The sequence below is a fragment of the Aythya ferina genome (assembly GCF_964211825.1).
Source record: "Aythya ferina genome assembly, chromosome: 5".
Lineage (NCBI taxonomy): Eukaryota > Metazoa > Chordata > Aves > Anseriformes > Anatidae > Aythya > Aythya ferina.
Window position 1 is genome coordinate 54,764,725 of NC_140301.1, and position 21,875 is coordinate 54,786,599.

General features: G+C 50.7%; 1 protein-coding gene across 2 annotated transcripts; it reads left to right on the forward strand.

Annotated features, from left to right (window-relative positions):
- On the forward strand, window positions 1-21,302 carry EXOC3L4 (exocyst complex component 3 like 4). Of its 2 annotated transcripts, XM_084521777.1 has the most exons (13): window positions 1-117; window positions 476-760; window positions 2,191-2,587; window positions 6,179-6,824; window positions 9,052-9,169; window positions 10,417-10,542; window positions 11,614-11,714; window positions 13,331-13,426; window positions 15,321-15,435; window positions 16,695-16,817; window positions 17,452-17,604; window positions 18,198-18,319; window positions 20,008-21,302. In XM_084521777.1, exons 3-13 carry the CDS (start codon window positions 2,236-2,238, stop codon window positions 20,171-20,173), a joined length of 2,118 nt encoding a protein of 705 aa, XP_084377903.1. In that variant the 5' UTR covers window positions 1-117; window positions 476-760; window positions 2,191-2,235; the 3' UTR covers window positions 20,174-21,302. The 2 variants fall into 2 exon arrangements, with proteins under 2 accessions (XP_084377903.1, XP_084377902.1); XM_084521776.1 differs by lacking the exon at window positions 1-117 and having other exon boundaries at window positions 262-760.
- The last annotated feature ends 573 nt before the right edge of the window (window positions 21,303-21,875 follow it).

The window sequence follows — 21,875 nt, forward strand, 5'->3', positions numbered from 1 at the left end:
CCCAGACACCCTCACATCCTTGTTGCGCCACGTTGAGCTCCCTCTGACGTGCCCAAACACTGCCGGGAAGGAAGAACCAGTGCCAGCATCCCCATGGAAATAAGTGCCCACGGCAAGGTAGGAGCAGGAGGGTGGATGTGGAAATGTATAACCACGGGTCACAGCACTCCCGGTCTCTCACCCACTCCTGTCAATCATTACTTGGGGCTGGCTGTGACCTCCAGAAATGGGGCAGAACGAGGCGAAACGGGCAGCCGTGCCCACGCACCAGCTTCTGAGCCCTTGTACCCAAAACCCGCAGGGCTTCACCCCACTGAAGGCAGGGCCAGGGGCTGGATTCCTGCTCCCCCCTACCCCGTTCAATCCCTGTTTCACCTTCAGCACAGAGGCTGCCTCTCCATCCCCACCCCTTGGGTAAATATTAACCCTGGAGAATTTTTACCTTCTTTTCTTTTTAATTCCTATCTAATGAAAGTGAAAGAGTGAAAGCCCGAGGCTCTCCCAGGAAGCAGGCAGTTGAAGCTGACGGAGGTGCTGGGCAGGAAGGGCCGGGACCCCCTACCACCCGCAGGAGCCCTTCTGCAGAGGGCAGAGCCCGATGGAGAGAGGCGCCATGCCCGCAGCGAGCCCCCCGGCCACGCAGGCGGATGGAGGCAGATGAGCTCGCCCTGACAGCCAGCCCCACGTCCCCTGCACAGAGCTGCTCGCCAGTCCCGTGGACCACATCCAGGTTATCCCAGCGGAGAGGATCGGTGCCGGGGTGTGTTTCCTTCCCTTCCCCTGCCCGCGGGTTTGCTCCAGGTCCTGCTGCCCTGTCTCCCTGCCCCTTCCACCATGATGCGGGGTGTGAGCCAGGAATTGTTCCCTTCCCACTGAACCCCCGGGAACGGGGTACACCCCCTCCTTCTCTTCTTCCCTTCCCCTGACCAAATATTTCCTCCGAAAAAAGATCAAGGCAGGGTCCGAGCCCCACTGTGCCAGGAGCTCAGCCCACCCACGGGAAGATGCAGACCTTGCAGCTCATAACCTGGGCAATAATTGCGCACGAGGGAGAGGAAATCTGGCCAGGCTAGGATCAGGGAGGGCTGAGAAGTATTTTCAGAGTCCCAGCAGGTCTGTTCTCTGTAATCGTATTTCAATCTCTGGCTCCTGTGAGCTTGACAGACCTGAGACAGGCCAGGGTGACCTCAAAGAATAGCTGCTTCTAATGATTTAAACTGATTGCCTGAGTCTGCTCTGGGAGAAAGTGGCTTTTACCATCCTCAGACCTGCAGTGCACAACGTCCCCATGGCCTGGCCGTGCTGGCAGTGACCTGGTGGCAGATGGGGATGGAAAGGAGGGCACAGCCTCTCCCACCGCCCCTTTCCAGGCAGCCCTCAGCAGGTAGAGAGGAGCTGGTCTCTGTGCTGCAGGGTGGGAGCCAAGCAAGTGCAGGGGTGCCACTGCTGCCCGGGAGCACTGGCAGGGGTATTGCTGCTGAGATCTGGATGCCCTGGGCTCCTGGAGGCACAGCACCCCACATCACCCCCCTCAGCTCAAGCAGGAGTTCGGTTGAGACACCCAGCCTCAGCACCACATGAGGCAGATGAGTGATGTGAACCTTTAGGGCATCGTAAAGCCTGCCGTGCTGTAACCATGACAATCTGGGGAGGCCAGCTTGCGGTGGTTGGGATGGAAGGGGCAGGAGCAGAGAGGAGAGATCTGCTCAGCCCCCTTCCCCTGGGCACCCCCAGCAGCAGCCACCTGGGGCTGCACCAGGGCAGGGGCAGTGGCACAGCCCACACTCGCTCCATCCACGTCAGAAAGTGGGAATTACCCTCAGGTAATTCCTGTAAAGACTACAGGGCTGGAAATCCACCTGGAGAAAGGGAAGTGAGAACATGCCTTGTTACCAGCTGAAATGGTGTGCCCGGCAGATTTCATCCTTGGCATTCAGTGATTTCTTGGTGCTGGAGGAATAGCTGCCACGTGCCTGACCTAAGGAGTTAGCTGGAGCCTTGCAGGGCTACGTGCAGGCCAGCATGTGCACCATGTAGGTAGAAAGGCTGTTTTGGTGGTGACAGGCTAGAACCGCTTTCTCTGTCCTTGGATTAGGTACGGACCAGATTTTCCAGTCCAGGACCAGCTTTGGAAACACTGCAAGGCCACAAGGATCCTCTCATCTCACCCTGTGGTTTTGTTTATTTCAGGGACTACTGTTGACCTTTTTGGAAAACCTGCTGTTGAAAGACAAGATGAGTATAAAAATGAAACTGAGTCCAACAACAGTGGCCTCAGAACCAGCCTCTCCAACAAAGAGTGAAGGGAAGGAGATGGAGGTCGCTTCAGAACTGGACAGCCCGACTTTGCATGGCGAGAACATAGGACTCCTTGAAAGAGGTCTTAAAACAATGCTAAGCATCCGGAAATCCAAGCGAAGCCTGAAGAAAGAGAAAGAACAGGAAGGCACTGGCACTTTGAGGAAAAAAAGACTTTCTTTTCTGTCCTCCAAGAGCAATGAAGAGAACAAAACCACGGTCCCTAATGATTTGGAGGAGGTTGTTGATACAATAGAAACGGAGCCCATTGAAGGAAAGCCTCTTTCAGGTAAGAAGCAAAATATATATAACCTTCAAGCAACTAACACTTTGCAAGCCTTGGGCTCTACAGAGATGCTAAAGAAAGAGGTACCCCATTATGGGGTAGGGATAACCATTTCCCCTTGCACAAACTCATCGGGGCAGGTCACCTGCAGCCTGCACTGTGCTGTGATAACCTTACCAACCACCTTTGTAGGATCAGTGCACCGACCCGGTGGTTCACGTGTCAGTGGCCATAGCACACACCACACATATCAGTCACCAATCTGCCGAGCACGGTTTGGGAACTGCTTGTCTGACAGCATCTACAAGCACAGTGTGGGCTCTTCCTACACTGTTGCCTGCGTTGCACTTTTGGATAATTTCTGCTCAGCAGCTCTCAGACTGATGATCCCCAGCCTGCACTCGATTGGTTTCTACAAGGCTTTGATAAATAGTCCCATTAAGTAAAGTCCTAAAATAAAATATTTGGATGAGAGGCACATGTGGCTGGCAATGAGAAATGCAGTGAGTCAGCCACATTCGCAGACCCCAGTTTTTTCACTCTTGCTGAATGCAGAGCAATTCAGAAACAAGTGTTATTGTTGGTTAGTCCATTTGGGGCTGGGAGGAAAGGCTCCTTCCTCTGTGGTGGGGAAAAAGGTGGTTTGGATATGGTCTGGGCTGGCACCTCCACCTTGGTTCTCAATCTTACAGCCTTGCAAGGGGACTTCCACAGAGGTTTTTGCTCCCTTATGCTGACTTTCCATCTATTCTCACAACTGTGGTGCTGCAAGTATGTGCTTGGTTTGTTTTCCCCAGGCTGGTTTCTCTTACACATTTTGTCAGCATTATATAGAGAGGTCTTGGTCAAATTTTAATTCCCCAAGTGTGGATAGACTGCAATGACTTTTATCTTTTGCACTGTTCTCTTCCACATTTCCAAGGCAGAAATACAACAGCACTTCCAGGAGATGGACTGAGGTGGGTCAACGTAGTTTGACCTTTCCTCAGCTTAAATTTCTAGAAATAAATTCTTGTCCCGCTGCATCAGATGCCATGGGTATCAACAAGAAGGACTGAAGCTGTCTCACTGCTATAGCGTGCTCTGCAGTGCTATGGAGTTATTTACTGCTTTGCTCTGATACACTGTGAGGCTGGTGAGCTGGATCTGAGCCCATGCCATAAGCTGCGCCAGTCTGTTCCCAAAGGGTCACAGAGGAGGTGTTACAGGAAATGTTACCCAGCTAAAACCCTTTTCAAGTCCTGCAATCCACAAGTTGAGGAATTGCACAAATAAGACCCGTCCTGTGCCCAATAACTCATGATTAGCCTGGACTGGAGCAGCTCTGTCAGAAGCGCATCCCATCCTGAGATAAATATGGCAAGTGATGGAGACTCCACCATGTGCACCATTAAGCTGCATAATGGTTAATTGCCTTTCAATTGTCTTCCTCCAATTACCAGCTGGCTGATCTTGTATTGCTAAATTAAAGATCCATTTAGCACCCAACATCACCTCCCTGAATAATTATCCTAGATGGTGATTAAATGGTGTTTTCTCACTTTGATAAACAGAACAAAATGTATTCCTCTAGTCTCTCTCTGCAAGAACTTGTGCAAACACAGGTTTTATATTAATTTATATAGAAGAGACTAAGTTAATTGGCACAATCTTCCTTCCTTCTGAGTCCAGAAGCTGCTGCAGCTCCATACAGGCACTCAAAGCTCCATGTACTGTAGGCAGCAGTTGGGTTATTCGGCATGTTCTGTCTTCATGCAGATAGCTCCACACTGTGCAGGTTATTTGGTGCATTTGGTGTAAAATCTGTGTGCAGAAAAGCCCTGGAGCATAAATCATGGATTAAGAGCCAGTCCTTCATCTCTTCTGTGAGTGCTCTTCAGTTTCTCCATCTCACTTTATATGAGTGCACAGCAAAAGCAGTGGCCACACATGCCTAAATAACAGCCTTTCCCTCCTCCTCTCTAAAATTTGCCTTGTGTCCAATATCTCAGTGGGATCTCCTGTGCAGAGCACCTGTTACGATGTTGGAGGTGGTGTGGGCTTCCCAAGGCCTCTCAGCAGTGCTCTTGGGTCTCCCCAGCCCACGGCCAGCACCCCTTGCATTGCTGGCAGATAGGTCGTGGCTCTTGCTCCGTCAAGGTTTTGAAAAATAAATGGAAAACCCAAAAGCCCTCAGGCACTTTGGGGGAAACAGTATTTGATGTTTTTCCTCCAGCCTCAGCCAACACCAGCCAGCACTGGTGGCAGCTTCCAAAAGCCAAAGAGATGTGGAAAAGCCAGGTGAGACCTGAGCTGCAGGAGGACATACCCACATGTTGGGGTGCCCCTCTCAATGCACACAGCCTCCCCAGGCAGCCAGGGACAGCAGTGCTCACCTCCAGGGAAACAAATGCTGCTGGTGGGAGGCGGAGGAGGCCTATCCCTGGCCAGGTTCCCCCTGCACCTCTCCAGGAGGGCGATCTCCACATACCAGGTGTACTCTGCTGTTTCTCCTCTCCTCCTGCTGGCTCCCCTGGAGCTGCATTGCTGCCACTCCTCGGGCTTCCTAGGGCACAGAATGCTTTTCTGTTCCCACCTCTCCCTCTTCCTTCTTTCCAGGCCCTCCCACAGCCCCTTTATGCCATGCTCACTGCTACTCCAGGCAAGGATGTGCCTGGGCAGCATCCCAGTGACCCTTCTCCCTCTCTGCTCAGAGGGTTATTGCAGGTTTCAAAAACCACAGAGCTGAGATTGTGGCTTCTGGCCCTCTGATCCCACTTTTTTTTGAGTGGCTGAAGACCACAGGTATTGATAGAATATCTAAATGTCTGGAAAGGGTAAGGGGCATCTCTCAGAAGCTGTCTGCTGTGTAATGCACAGTCTGGAAAAGGCAGTGAGCCACAGATGGGCCGGTCTCTGGCTTGTTACCTCAGTCCCTGTGTCTCAGGGAGTCCTCGCAATGCAAATCACGAGCGACAAGCTCTGCAGGATGTGTTAGCATTTCGCTCAGCTCTCAGAAATGCAGGAGGCAGTTTAGCCATGATGTCAGTCGGGGATGTCTCTCAGGAAAACCTAAATATTGTGGGAGACACAAAATCAGGACAGGAGGGGAGCCCGGGGTTAGCCCAAGGTTAGATCTTAACTGGGATATTCCCAAAATATCAGGAGCTTCCCCCACGACAGGGCCTTGATATGCTGGGAAACAAGGGTGCCTCTGCTAGCAGCATTGCTGGGAGGTCATATCAAGAACTGTCCCCGCTGCCAGTCCCACTTTGGCTCCAAATCAGCAGAGGGGCAGAGCCCGAGGCGGTCTTACACAACCCGAGATCACAGTGCCCCCTGTGCAGCCTCGTTAGCCACTGCTTGGGGTTCTCCTGCAGGGCTATGATCCATTTTTTTGGCATTTCCCGTGTCTGAAAACAGTGTTTTAGAGATATGGCCCTGACTGTGCAGTCTCTGTGAAGTGATTCTTTCCTCTCAAGGAGGGAGCAGCCCCACATGCACCACTGGGATCTGGTTACCCAGAGCAGTCCTATGGGATATCCCGTCCTGCTAGTCACCTGCCCATCACCTAACACCTGCCTTTCCTGACCCCTTTCCCCCTTCTTTCTGCAGTAATGGAGATAAACGAACTCATTCAGAAGCAGAAACTTCTGGAAGCATTTGCAAGCATCAAGTACATGGAAGACGAGACGATAGCTGAGCGGGATGCGGACAAATACAAGGACAACCCCCAGGAGTTTGTGAGGAAAACCAAGGACGTGGATTTGCTTTACAACTCCATCAAGGACATGATCCAGTCCATCGTGGTGGGAACACTGGAGCATCCCACCGTCGAGGAGGCCACGTTGTCCTCGCTGGTGACTCTAATTGCCCGTGAGGAGGCTGCGCACCCCAACGCGGGCAGTGCTCCGGGGTCGGACTTGCTTGGCTCCCCCAGAAGGTGGAGGGAGGAGTGGAGGGAAGCTATCAACGAGAGCGCCAGAAAGAGAGTCCTGAGGGTACCCCTGGCCTCGAAGGAAGAAGAGAGTTCCTGGCTTGACATCCACTTGTGTTTTCTCCAGAAACACCTGAGTGAAGACTTGCTGAAGATCAAGCTGTCGGTAAAAAAGTGCTACCCAGAGGAGTACCAGGTGTGTGACATCTACGTGGAGGCTTTCCACAAGGCCATCGCCTCGCACTTGCAGGATCTCTCCCAGCGGGTGCTGGAGTTCAATGAGCTTTACTCCTTGCTGGACTGGGTGGCCAACACCTACCGCAGGTAAGCTGCTGCCGTCACCTCCCCAGAGAGCAGCAGGGCAGCGGGGCTGCTTCAAACCCATGTAGCTGCTTTCAGTTCCCCGAGCAAGCAGAGAGATAATCGCTTATACAGTAGAAGCAGATAACTGATCTACCAAAGACGGGGACAAAGGTTTGTGGATAAAATGCTCACTGCTTTTTGCAGAGCTCAGTTTCCCTGCTCCCCCCTCCCTCTCCAGCTCGCTGCTCTCACTGAGCAGGAAGCTCCCCCTTGCAGCTCTGATAAACCTCCTCCCTTTCTGGAAATGTTTTGCCACGTCCAGCAGCTGCTCAGTGACTTTTCCAGGCACAGGGAGGGACCTGTGGGGGAGCTCTGCCTTCTTCCTGTTTAATTAAAAGCGTGATGCATTTGGAAGCAATCCACTTCACCCCTGTGCTCAGGGGTCATGTTCATCTTGAGGAGGTGCCAAGATATCAGTGTGGGGAATTAGATACATTCAAACAAAGGCCGTGGCTCAGATGTGTCTGCTATTTGAATGGGAGGTCCATGATTTTGGGACTTCTTAAAGGTCTCTGTACTTCAGTGGTGACTAAACTATTCCAGGAGCTGCGTAGACATCAAACACCATCCTTATGGCACCCTGGATTTATGGGATAAAGGCAGGAATACTTTACAAGAGCAGTAAAAGCTGTGCTGTTGGGCACTGCCTCCTTTTAAAGCTGGAGGAGATATCTAGGACAGGTACCCACAAAAGGTCATGGCATTGCATGCCCTCAGTTGCTCACTGGCACAGATCTCAGCCCATCACCCCAGCCTCAAAGAGTCACTGAGTAAAACCCAACAGGAACACACAGCGTGGTGGGGAGGAGGAGAGAGAGGCACCATCCACAGGAGACAAGTCTGTTAATAACTTCCTAAGTGCAGCCATGTCGGAGCAAAGTCGTGTTATTTGCTCCTAAAACCCCATTTATGATGTGTGACCCCTTCAGCAGCAGGGCACTGGCTGAGCAGCACTATGGCAGAATCACTATGGGAACAACCCCTGCAGGAGTGGGGGGAAGAAAAGAGCATCAGCAGCCAGGTTCTGCACCCCAGAAAAGTGCCCTCATCCTATTTTTCCGTCTTGCTGTGAAAAGGCTTGTTGAGAGCTTGCAGCAGTTTTGGATACTGCTTGCAATCACCTTGCTGTGTTGGATGGCTTCCATTTCAGTTTCTCATGCTAAAAGAACACCATCCTCTTTCGGGGCCCATCCCAAAACAGGATAAATTGCCTGGCCCAAGCCCGTTATTGTTACAATTCAAACAAATGGAAAAAAAAAGAAGGCTATGGGAACCCTTTTTGGTGGTCAGGCAAGTGAGCAGGCAGTGTATAGGGCACTGCCTTTGCAGCTCTCTTTTTTTTGCTAACCAGCTGACTTCTTGCAATTTATGCCCCACATTAATTGAATTCCTTCTTTCTCCCCACATTCATCACAGTGATAGACGCAAAGCCTCTGTGGCCCACTGGCAGGTTGCAGGGGCAGCACTTTTGGCTATAGGGGCTCGTAGCAGGCTCCTTGCCATGCAGGCAGGAAGGCAGGCACTGCCTCCTGCTCATCAGCTGGCCCTGCTGACGCCAAACAAGATGAAAGCAAGCGGCCGAGCCACGTGCCAGCTGGGCACACTTTGCACTCAGAAACCAGAGCTCAATGTCCACCCACCACCACCTTACAGGGAGGACACGTGATGCTGAGATTGCCCACGTCCCGGGCATGTGAGGGCTTTCCAGAGGCTGCCCTTTGCCACCAGCCCTGCTCTGCCATCTCCCCTTGGTTTGGGTCACACAGGGGGAAAAATGATGGGCTGGTGTCTGCTGTGATGGGACCCCGGGGACATCAGCCACAGCACACAGCACACTGCTGCAGGAATCACCCCGAAAGGCACTGCACAAGCTCATAGTCAAATGAATCAGCTTCATGTTGTTTATTTTTAAAAAAGTAAATTCTCATAGCACTGTTCGTGTCCAAACAACTCAGAAGTCTCATGATTTCTAAGGTGGGCTGGAACCTTAGATCATTTTGATTTTGAATAATTAGGATTTTGAACGGTGAGGAAAGATTTTCTTGTTAAAGCTTGAAAACAAGCATCACAATTTAAGCTCTAAGTATATTTCTCACGGCTTAATAATTACGCAGCTCATGCCCCATGAATATTCCATCGGTTTACTCACGCTCTGAGGCAGCGTCATTTGTTCATTTAATCTTTCCAGTGAACTCTTTCTTGGTCACCCTGATCTCAAACCAGAAGTTAAGACAGAAAACCTGTCCCTGCTGCTCACACCGGCGGACTGGGACAGGCTGAAAAATGACTACATCACCTCTGTGAAGGTAAGGTTTGAGACCTTGTCCTCACGGGCCTCTCAGGAGGACCGTGTATGTTGTGTCCTGGCAGCACCACACAGAGAAACCTTTAATCAAAAGCAGAAAAAGTCCTTGAGACCAATGCTGGGACCAAAGCAGACCACCTAAATGTTAGGGCAGAGCCTGGATGATGGCAGGCATGCAGGTCCAATGTGACGGTACCGGACCCACACTGCAAGTTCATGGCTGTGCTTCATCAGATAAAAATCATTGCAAAGCCAGAGATAAATGAATACTAGCTGCTGCTTCTACAGCCTGTGAGCTCCCCCAGCACTGCTGAACCACAAGGGGTGCTACAGGCAACTCTGGGCACCTTGCACCAGGAGATGTCCCTATGCTCCAGCACCTTCTCAGAAGCTCCCTGGTGGGCTCAGACATTTTCTTGCAAACCATTCCTGAAATGGTTTTCATTCCAGAAATTTCTCCAGGTGAGCTCAAGGTACCCAGATAAATTAGATCAATATTGTTCCACTGCGCTGGCAAGGACTGTTTCATTTCAGCAGCAACAGCACCGAGTTATCAGCCAGGGCTGACCACTTAAAAAAGCACTGTGCAGCCAGAAAGGACCGGGCTGATCGTTTGTCCTGACCTTGTGCACAGCACATGCTGGAGGAGGACTTTGCAACGAGCAGTAAAACAGCTGACTGAGCTGCAGCTATGGCAGGCAGTCTGTGTTTGGCCAAGAAAATACCGCTGCCCTAAGTAAATGATCTGGAGGATCACATACCTTTCCTGCGGAGGGATAGCACGCATTTCCCTGCCAGGGGAGCTGTTGCCCCTCAGTTTGGAAGTACCCCGTGCCCGGGGTTTTTCTTCCCTGTTTTTCCAGAGCAGATTGACAGGATCTGGAGCAAGACCTTTGACTCCACTTATCTTTTTGCCCTGCACATGTGCATCTCGCGTGTGCCAGTTAAGCACAACGTCATTATGCCAGCTCTGCACTTACAGCTTTGGATGAGAAAAGGTGCTGGGGGCCCTCGTTTGCCTCCTGCAAAAGCAGGCATGGGGGGAAAGAGGGAGGGAGAAGCCCTGGATGAGCACAGGCTCGGGACAGCCTTGCACCATGTCGGTCCCCTCTGTCACCACTGCCCTGGTGGGGGACGGGGTCCTGTGAGCCCTCGGCTCTGCCCATCCCCACATCCCCACCGGCTGCTTCACCCATGCTTGGCTTTATCTCCTGAGCTGCATGCTTTCTTCCTACGTTTAACACTTAGGGGAAAATCAAGAGCTATTTCGGAAACATCCTGAGACTGGAGGTGACGGAGAAGTGGGAGAAGGAGGTTCACCCAGAGGTGGAGGACAACCTGTACCACTCCTCGCTCTCCTTCGACATACAAACGGTACTTGGCGAGCTCGGGCAGGGCTCTGGGTGTGCTGAGGCTCCCAGGGAACAGAGCCAGTGCCCCCCAGCACTGCCTCCTGCCGTAACGTGTGCAAGTCACGCGCCCGCAGAATGCATTGCAGCCGAAAACGCTGCTTATTACAGCTCCCAGCTCTACGGCTTGCCTCCTAGCTGCAAATTAAACCCGCTGTCAATTGTGTCAGCAGCATAATAGGCAGCTGATTTGAAAGTTCTTAAACCTCTTTGATTGGGAAGAAGAAAAGAGGGGGCAAAGGAAGGCGGAAAGAAAAGGGTTGGTAGAAAAGCCCCTGCACTGAAAGGGCGACTTTGTCCCGGGGCCGCGGCAGCCGTGCAGGGGCTGTAGGCAGTGACAGCCACTCCAATTTAAACAGCACGAAAAAACAAAAGCTCCTGCTAGCGTTAGGGACCACGGGGTAATAAATCCAGGAGGGGCTGGGATTCATTCTCCTCGCTTTTCAAAGGGTTGAGTCATTTCAATTAAATAATACCTTAAAATAAAGACAGAGAGTGAAAGAGAAAGAACGAAAGCCAGCAAGAAAATGAAAGACTTTTGCCTGTTGCCGTGACTCATTTCCACAGCAGACTGATGCATGCTGTTAGGTCACCAGGAAGGCAGCTTGGAGCTGGGTCAGAGGGAGAAAAATGCTCAGAAAGCACCCGAGCAGGGCCACAGCCCAGCTCCAGAGAGGCAGGAGAGCTGTTTCAAGGGGGATTAGGAAGGGCTGGAGCAGCGAGCGGGCACGGCCTGGCTCCCCTGGGTGCTGTGCTGGGGTTTGGTCCCTGCTGCAACCCCCCCGAAAGGATCCAGGCGGCACTGGGGAGCTGCAGCCCGCACACAAAAAAGTTTGTGCCTCTTGGCCCATTATGGATTATTATTTTTGAAACTACCAAGGGATAATGAAAACTGCCTGGCACCAAGTCGGCTGCTTTCCCCTCTCTTAGGCTGGCTGTTAACATTTTTATTAATCAAAGCTGCACGAGATCCTTGCAAGGGATGTCCCTTCCGTGCCTGTGCCATTCATTGGAACTTCTTCTTGCCCTTTTCTAGATCATTGGGGAGCACATGAAGATTTCTGGAGCCATCAGCAAAAGCCTGAAAGCAAAAACACTGGAGCTGTGCCTGGCAGAATTGCACGAATTCATACCAAGGTCATCACCTCTCTGGGCAGTGCATTCCTTTCAAATGAGTACCAGATTGGTAAAAAATAATAATAATAATAATAATAATAATAATAATAATAATAATAATAATAATAATAATAATAATAATAATAATAATAAAGGTCCATGCACTGGGCCAAATGCTGGCACAGAGCAGGCATGGGCCCGTTCCTAGGAGAAATAGAGATCACAATAAGCCCAGTAATGGGCAAGCTGCAAAACAACTGGGAGGGGAGTCATAAACAAACCAAGATGGGACTCTTGTGAGTCCCAAAATCTGAGGCCAGAGCTTCAGCCTGGAAAGGGAGCATGGTCCCACCTACCCAGGACCCTTGCCACATTGGACATGAGTGTAATCCCCAAGTTATGGCCCTGGGGATGCTCCCAGGGAAGGTTTTGTCTGGCAGATGAAGCCACACCATCCCCTTGGCACAGCTATGGGGTAGAGACTGGGTGTTTTGGGGAGGGCTGCAGCCGCTCACCGGAGCGGAGAAGAAAGGACGTTCAGCATGAATCAACTCCAAGCGAGCCTAAAAATAATTCTGCATTAACCTTTGGAGTTTCACACCTCCGGCAGGCGCTGAGTGGGTAGTTTGCTAATAGACGCTTTGCCGGAGCGCGTGTGGGGGAGACCAAGCGCTGCCTGCTTCAATCATGAACCTGGGGCATGGCAAGTTTTCAAAATATGCTAAAGGCAAGGCTTCCCCTTTTAAACCCTCATTGCCCAGCCATCTCAACTTGTCTCTGGTACCTTGACTGAGCAGGGCAGTTCAAACCAGCTGTTTGGCTTTGAAGTCTGCCTGCTTTTTTAGAAGAAACGCAGTGCTTACTGACGTTCCTTTCCTTTTCTTTATTTTTTTTTTCTTTTTAACAAAATTGATGTAAAGTGCAAGCTGGGGCAGCAAAGGCTCCCAGATGAAAGGGTCACTAAAACCGAAGCTTTTCCTTAAACAAATGCAAGCAGCAAGTGCTAAGGCTGCTCCGAGCAGGTTGCATTGGACTGCCAAAGAAACGGAGCTGTGGTGAACCCACACTAATCCTGCCCCAGCCCCCTGCACGTTGTGGGCACCTGGCTGTGGACCAGCTGCCAAAGCCCTAACAGCTGTGGGATGCAGAAAGCAGATCCCCAGCACAGCGTGCTGAGATTAAAGGGTGGCAATGCAGGCATGCTGCCTCGTTCATGTTCAGCTCCTGTTGGAAAGGATGCTCAGGAGGGCACAATTTACACAGCCCCAAAAAGGACAGAGAAAGGATGAGGCAGATTGACCTGCATATCCCAGCTGCAGAGATCCCCTCAGAGTGACGAAAAGTCAGGAATTTCACCCAGGAGCTCTCATGTGCAGAGATCCTTGGAATCGCTCCAAATCTGCACTGCTTACACATTCAGGCAAGCGTACCCCAAACCAGCAATTATCTGCTATGTATTCCCCTCTCCTGCACTCGCATGTTAAGACAACCGAACAAAAAATGTCCGCATATGCAGAGGAGAGAGATGGGGCCAGCAAGGAGCGTGTGCTGACAGCCCGTGCACACCCAGCACATGCACTCCTCGCCTGGCTCAGCCCCGTTCCCCGAGGATAACATCCCTTGTGTGTCTCCTGCAGGTTCGGGGAGGAGTTCATGGAGTGGAACGCAGCCCGCGACAGCCCCGTGTTCGTGCCCTACTTCGCTGCCTACACCAACAGCTTCCACCACCTGGTGTAAGTCCTCCGTCCCCCCATCATGTAGCCAGGGCATCATAGGGTGATGAAGGACCAAGCGATGCCCCCAGGGGATGGGGTCAGCAGAAAAGGGTGTCCTTGGGGTACCGCAGGGATGAGCTGGAGCTACAGCAGGGGTGCAGGCGGATCAGGGGGACGTGCCCACATCTTGGCTAAGAGCAGGACAGAGCCCCTGTGTCAGCCTCGGGGTGCCGCAGCTTTATGGCCTGGCTGTCCGGCCCCATCAGCACAGGGTGCAGCGCCTCTCGCCCTTGCTTCACCTCACGGGGGGGATGTTCCCTAAGAGATGCAGGCACAGCTCCTTCGGGCGTGGAGGCAGAGCAGGGATTCCCGATGCTTGCCTGTTCGGCTCAATTTCAGCATTTTATCCTCAGAGGAGGATGGCGGGGGGGAGATTTGGTTAGATTTTTTTTTTTATTCTTGAGTTTAGCAGCCTAACCCAGGAAGGCACCTTGAGGCTGGAGGAGCCCCCCGGCTGCCCGCAGTACGGCCGGCCGGCTCCAGGCGGCGCCCAGCCTCCAGCCCTGCCTCCCCCGGCCCCCGGGATGGGATGGGATGGGATGGGATGGGATGGGATGGGATGGGATGGGATGGGATGGGATGGGATGGGATGGGATGGGATGGGATGGGATGGGAGATGTGGTGTCCGGGGCCGGCAGGTGACGGGCTGGCTTCATGCCTGCATCAGGGGCAGTGCGGGTGAGGAGACACCAGGTTGTAGGGAGGATATAAAATTCAGGGGCTCAGCACCAGCACAGATTCAGTGACAGAGCTGAGCACCGACTTGGGGAGAGGGGTTTGCTGTTAAGTTTTTTTGTAGTCAGCTTTTCAGCTGGGAGAGGGCCAGGCCATTTCTCTGCAGGGTGGGAACATATTTGAGTGTCTGAACACCCCTCGTCTGCGCGGTGCTTCCCGGTGAAATGCTCTCTCCTCATCAGCTTTTCCTTTTCCTCAGGAAAGGTGATACAGGGTAGGGGTTTCCCGATAAAGCTCTTCTATATCTGTTTCTCAAAACCCAAAGCTTCATGGAAAAGCATTAGTGGAAGTGGCACCGGGAAGGACCCCTGGAAACACAAGCTCCAGCCTGAGCCGTGTGTGCCCCAGAACAGCAGGAGCCGGGGCACAAATGCTCAGCCTCTGGGTCCTCAGAGAAGGGGGCTCCCATCCCCTCAGTTTGGCTGGTTTTCCGTGCAAACTCCTGCATGGAAGGACCCAATGCAGAGGATCGTGAGCAGTTTGTCAGGGCCGCCTCAGTTCGCATGGACCATGTTACCGCAGGGCAACGATGTAAAGTGATGAGAAAGGCAAGGCCTCACCGTGAACCTAGAGCCAACACATATCATTGCAGATCTCATTTACCTCTCAGAACTTGTGCCTTCTTCCTCATTAGACACCATGAAACCTCCCAGAACGACACGCTTTCCCTCAAAACCTCCACAGGTTTCGCCCCCCGTAATTCCCCGTCCCAGCCCCTGCAGTCACGGCATGGGCTGAGTCAGCCTGGCCCCGCACGGGGAGCTCGGCCGCTCTGCCACCAGGACCCTTGGTGCTTGCTCAGGTAGCTGGAGATCATTTATCAGAAGTGTTGCTCAAGTGAAAGGGAAAAGGCCTGAGCGATGGCTCAGCATGTTTGAACGACTTTCATCTGATGAGGAAACAGGTGATTTTCAAGTACAGTTCCCCATTTGTGATTAATTTTCAGATTGTGCAAAAAGATACATTATTCTGACCCATTAAGTGTTTCCAAGAGGAAGTGCAGGAGTTACGAAAGTTACAAAAAAATGCCGAAGATGCTGATCTGATTAAAAGGCTTAAGGCAATGTAATGGGTTATACTTTAACACTGAAGCCCTGGTGTTTCTCATTCTCTTTAGGTCAGGCTTGGAAACAGTGTTTAAAGTCAACACTGAGGAACTGCCAAAGATCTTGGCTTCTCTGACAAAGAACTTCAGAAACATGTTTCTAAATAAATTGAGAACAAAAACACAGGTAAGAGGATCTCAGCCCCACTATTCCCCCTACATAAGGAGTATGTGCGGAAGCTGAGGGCCTTTGCCCTTTCCTTGTCTGTCCAACTGGACCTCATTGTGCAGCAAACGATGCTAGGGTCTCTCCAAAATGTGTCATGCCTGACTTGTACAAATCCTGCTTTATCCAGAGTAACCCTTCCAGTACCCTGGGAGCTTTTCATTATGACCATATATATTTGTTCAGTACAAGAGCAACCAAAAGAAAAGGGTGTTCAGTGGCTTTCAGCTTTTGGGGCAAAGCAGAGTGGGAACTTCACCCATAGTAGAGCACCGGGGAAGTCAGCTGGGCAACACCAATGGGGCATCTTTCCTTCTATCAAGACATCTGGATTTGTCAGGACTTTAGATTTGTTATCATGCTCTGTTATCAACCTCTGCCTATAAGCTCTATCACGGCCTCTTCAGACAGGCCAGGCTATTTTCTGGCTGGGGTGATTTTTCCAGTCAGTTTCCATGGTGAAGAAAAAGATAATTCTTTCACCGTCAAGATGATGGAGCTCTGGTTTCTGCTGCTCTGGGCTAACTTGTGTTAAAAGGCCTAAAATGCAAGGTGCTGCGATGCAGTTTGTGCCTGTCGGGTGCTGTAGATGGGGCTTTCTGCTCTCAGCTAGCCAGGGGTCTGCTGGCTCTAGCTGGAATAACAAGAGAGATTGGGGAAATTAAGCCTTTAGTGCCACCACTTCCCACTCATCTTAATTCACTTTCTGAAACACCAAGCATAACTTTCAGAAACCAAGGCAGTCACACATCAAGAGCCATCCTCTGACTGCAGATAAGCCTGTCTGGCCAAGGGGACTTTCCAGTGACTGCAGGGTTTATGTCGGAGCCCTAGGGACAGGCAAGGAAGGGGACAAGCCAAGACATTGAGCAAGAGAGCTGCTGTGAGAACGGAGAGTGCCAGGGCACTTCTGAGCAGCCTTTCAGCAGGCTGGGAGCACAGCAGGAGGGCACGAGTTGGGAAATAATTGGGAAGGAGAGTGCCAGCAGGAGGTCTGAAGACAGAGATCCTGAGAGCTAAGTGGAGAAAAGTACAAAGGGGATATGCCAGGGAAGGGGTATTTTGAACTTGGCCCACTGGGGACTTTCTGGATGCCACCAGAAGCCCCTAGCAGCCGTGGCTCACTGTGGAGGCACGTTAACTCTGGGGCAAGGGCATCATCGTGCATCAGCTAATCTGAATATTCCTGGTAACGTCAGCAAGCTGATGTTTTCTTTCAGCCACTCCTCAAGAAAATCCTGACCAAGGACTGGATTTTGGCAACGGAAAAGCCGGACTCACTGGCTGCAGCGGTCTCGCAGTTCTCCAAGCACCTGCAGCACACAAGGCAGCCCCTGGGGCAGGTACTGGCTCATCCCACACAGGGCACAGTGATGCGGGGGGGTCCTGATTTCTCTTGCAGGCTGTGGTCCAACCTGCAGCCTTCTTCCCAGCAGCCGGGGCTGCTTAGAGCTGTGGGAACTGCTGATACGGGGCATTTCGGCGATCAACGTTCATGTGAGAATGTGCAATATCTTTCCTTTCTATGGTTTAAATATGGGAACTGATTTTTTTAAAGAGGAACAAAAAACATTGGTGAATATTACCACTGAGCACTGTAACTCCATGGCTTATATGCCTTCATATGTTCCTTTCACATCTATGTGGTTGTGAAATGGATGTAACAACAGCTCTACGTTTAAAATCTACAAGCATCATCCAAAACTACTTTTAAAACCATCCAAAATATCTCTCATTGCTACAGAGGAGCCAAATTACCAACACGTAATCATACTCTTTTATAGTGAAGAGTATTTCCATGGCATTCCCATGGGCACTGCCTTAGCTTTCAGCCAAGGGCAGGGCTGTGAACATCTTCTGTATCCCCTCAGCTGCTGCTGAAAGACCTGAAGGTTCCCCTGCCCTCTCTCATTGCCATGACCTTGCACAGAAACCACGGAAAAAAAAAAAACATGAGATTTGGTTTTCTTTAAACAGGAGCTTCTACGTCATGTTCATAAGTACGTGGTGAGGGAATACATTGTGCAGGTGATCAAACCCAGGAGGAAGATGAACAGGGAGACACGGCAGCAAGTTAGCGAAAGGATGAGCCAGGAAGCCAAAATCCTTAATAAAGTGTTCATTGACCAGGTACGTCAGCTCTCTCCTGGCATCCCCTGCCTGCCCCTTTCTCAGAGGCACCATGTCCCTGCTTGCCCCCAGGGGAGCAAACACCAAGACATCAGGCTCTCATGGAGGGTAAGCCCCACGAAATGTAAAAGAGTTTAAACCAGAGCAAACAAGGTGGTCGCTGCAGGTCAGCACTGTGGACTTCCATCCTGGAGGTGACTCCGAGCTTAGCTCACAGATCTCAAAGCTTTGCACAGGCTGGTCTTCGTGCTGTAGGACCACGCTCATCCTGTGGCACCTTGTTCTTGTTCCCTTGGCCATGGGGTGCCACTTGGGTAGCTCATTGGGGTGACACCAGTGAGAGCCCATCACAGCACAGCCTGCATACAGGAGAGTGATGGGGAGAAGTTTGTGGCTCTTTGCAAGGTTTGTGGCTAGGCAACATCAGGCTGGGATTTTTGGGGAAGCCAAAGTTGAATTTATTGGGTTTTGCAGAAAGTCAAGTGTCTGGGGCTGTTAAATCCCACTGGGGTGGTTTCCTGGCCAAGGTAGGTCCCTCTCAGTGGTGACAAAGGCGTTCTCACCCATGTCCCCTTGCATCTCCTTACTTACAGGGCTCTGACTCCGACTGGCTCCTTCCTGCCTTACATCACATTGCCAATATCATTGGGGAGAAGAAAAAAGACAGGATCAAGGAGCACGTCAAGGAACTGAGCCAGGATTACCCAGACATCAGGTAGGAGAAATGGTAGCAGCCAGAGCTGCATGCAGCAGCCAAGAGCCGGGCTCCATCCCAAATAGTGGCTGCTCACCCCGTACCTCGGCCAAGCTCCTCAGCATCTCTCTCCTGCTGTAGAACTAATTAGAAACCAAGCTGCCAGCAAAAGGGAGAGTCACATATTATTTTTCCTTCTGGTGGCTGTATCCCTTCTCTTTTTTCCCCTGTCTGATAGATCTTATAATACACACAAGTTCCCTCAGCACCTTTTCATTTTACCACCCCAAATTAATTTTGCTGCACTCTAAAATCTCCAGGTTGCTTTTGGCAGCATTTGTGCAGCTCGCCAATTTGCTGCAAATGGTTTGTCTCCTGTTCCCAGACCTCCAAGTGATCTAGACATTGACACAGTTCATCTGCAGGTCCTGAAAAGGGCTCAAAGCAACCACTAACTTTTGGAATAAACTGCAAATTCTTTCTTTTGTACTTTCCATTTGCTCTTCCAAAGCAGCATCTGCAAAATGTAATACTTCTGGAAAAGATAACAAACTCACTAGCACTGTGCATGGATGGGCAGCGGCATATCAGAAGTTACCTCCTCTTCCACAGCTCTTTTAGCAGCCATTGAGAAGGATTATTATAGCTAGAAAGAAAATCCATTTCAACAGAGTCATTTCAGAAAAAGAGCCAAAGTGCTTGTACTGGGTTATGCCATTCCTGATGGATAATGTTTACGCAATCATTTTAAACCATAAATTTAACAGATTGCTCAAAACACTGAAGTGGACCCTCAAATATTCAGAAAAAAAAAAAAAGACATTACATTTATTTCACTCTCCCCAAAACTGAGGGTCAACATTTTTCACAGATAGATTCAACCTGAATGGATCAGGTATGCCTTGAGCTTATCTGAGTGGGGATATTCAGGGAGAGGACTTGAAATAGAAACCAAGTAATTTCCTTGGTGAGCACACCTGTTCTACAAAGAGATGTCTTAATGCTGGTGGCCCGAGTATGCTGATGGAGGAGGCAGTGCCTGTTCTGGGAAGGATGGGAAGGTAAATGAGGGCTGGTCAGAATTAGCTATTTGAAAATAACTTTCCTGGTGGAAAAGCCATTTACAGGCTTGTGATTTGTGGTACTTTTTCATCATTAGCTTTAGAGCCATGACAGGTTTTAAGGCTCGTCCTCTTGGTTGATTTATTTCCTGGCTTTCCGTTATTGAGCAATAATATTTGTAACAATTAAATTTGGAAAACTGGGCAGAACCAGCCTGACCTTCCTGTTTGTGCCTTTTTTAATTCTTCCCCTGAGCTCTTGAAAAGGTTTCTGATTCCGTGTGTACTGAGCTTACTGGAACAGGGTATGTTTCCAGACTCACTTTCCTAGCTGTAATCTAATTAATGCTTGTCAGCTTCCTAAATATTAGCACTTCTATTGCTTAACTCAAAATAATGATTAAATAAAAGGTCTGCAGCCTCCTGGGAATGCTTTCAAAAGACGTCACGTGTGGGAGGAGACAGAGGAGGAAATTCCCCTGAGCACCAGAGGATGCAGACCTCATCCTGAGGGTCCTGGTGGCACCGTGCTTGGTCCCCCGGCAGGGTGAGGGGACACCTCCTCGGCACTTTGCCATGGCACAGTGGTCACTGGACTCTGAGGTGGCTTTGTGCTCAGGGCTGAGAGTCTTTGCTTGGTTTCTGCAGGAAGGAGCACATCCTGGCCATCCTCATGCTGCGGGGCCTGGGGTACACCAGGAGAGCGGCAATTTTTCGGCAGAGCTTTCACCGCGCGCCTGAGTGCCCCGACAGCAGGGGTGAAAACATGCTCTTTGATGAAATCGACGTGTCGGCAGTCATCAGCTGCTTCTGAAACATGGCCAGCACAGCAGCTAGCATCCTCCCTTCTCCTATGCTGCGTCTCCAGCAAGATCCTGAAGCTGCTATCCCTCCTTGCTCTGCAAACGCAATGTTTGAACCGCTGTGGGAAAAGTGCCCTGGGTTCAGAAACCAAAGGCCATGGATGCTCCAAGAACCTGACCTCCTGCAAGGGCAGCACTGTCCACCCCACACTCAATATACGGATATTACTGTTAAGAGATTTGTCTGGTCCAAGTTTGGGTCTCTTTTTGGAGAAGAGGAGAGAACCAAAAGGAGTTCACGCAGGGCTATATTAAGGCTTGGCCTGCATGACGCCTAATTACACAGCAGCACGAGAGCAGTAGCCTCCTTCGTAATTAGTGTCCCTGAGCAACCCAGGAGCAGGGCTCGGGCAGGGATGTGGTAGCACCCAAACCTTACATCCTGCCCTGTGAACAAGCTGCCCACGCTGGCGTGACGTGAGGTGGGTGACGTTGTGACCTGACACCACACACCTCAGCCTGCCCGAGGAGCACAGCCTTGGAGGGTGACCAGGCCCCGAGGGCTGAGACACGCAGTGCGTGGAGCACTGAGCTCCAGGATGGGCCCCGTGGTGTTTTGGCAGATTCTCCTCACTGCAAATCTTGTGTTGGACCCAAGACACATTCATGCCATCACTCCCTCCCTGTGTGGGCAAACATGTCCGGATCAGACATGCTATGTGGAGCAAGGCTGTGAGTCCTCCTTGCCCTGGGGTAAAAAGGGCCACCCTGTCCTTAGCCTGTTTTCTTGCAGGTTCAAATGTATTTTATCAAATCTTGTACAATCTGACTGCGGTATGAACTTCACGTGAGGTGGACAGGAACAGTGCTACAGACAGGATCCTTCCTGGCATGGACCAGCATCACCCCTCTGAGCAGGGTGCACCGACACCGATTTATTCTGCGAAGGACTCAAAGCATTACACGCAGTGTCTGCAGGGTAGAATGAAAGAAACAGCCAGAAGCCTACAGCCATACAAATCTGATTTCATTTAATCCAATTTGTCCTTTAGGTTGCCTTCTGCAGGACTTAATCCAAGACTCTGTACGGAGACATGTTTACGATCTATCAATTAATGTGATAAATGTGGACAGGGCATAGCCTTGAGCACTAATTTGTCTGCTGCAGACACTGGGAGATTAGATCACCAGTGCTGAACCTCTTTCTTTCCCCTTGCTCCTGTTTTCACCTGAATCAACTTCAGCCCATGCGAGCAGCAGGCCTGGTAACAAGCCAAGAATATGCTCTGATGGGTAAGAGGGTAAGAGATTCAGAGTGCACCTTTAATTGCAATCATCCCTTGAAAGAAAAAAAAATAATAATAATAGTACAAGGCAGACTTGCTAACTTTGCAGGAAAGATGAGGTGTTTTTCTAAAGATGGCTTTGAAAATTGGGTATTAATTGTGGGTCTGAGGCAGGAAGTCCTGGGAGGAAGTTTCTGCCCTTCATTATTTTTTTTACATAGCTCATGATGATTCCTGCAAATCCTCAGCTTTGGGACTCTGTTTTTGCTATGGAGGAGGAGAACTGGTACATCATTTGTAGAAGTGATATATCATATCCTGGAAGATATGCAGAGCCCTTCTGTTGACAAGTGTCATCTGTCCATAGCTTCAGAGAAAATCTTCCTGGCAGGAGAGAGCCAGGGAAGAAAGCCCTTTGCAGAGGACA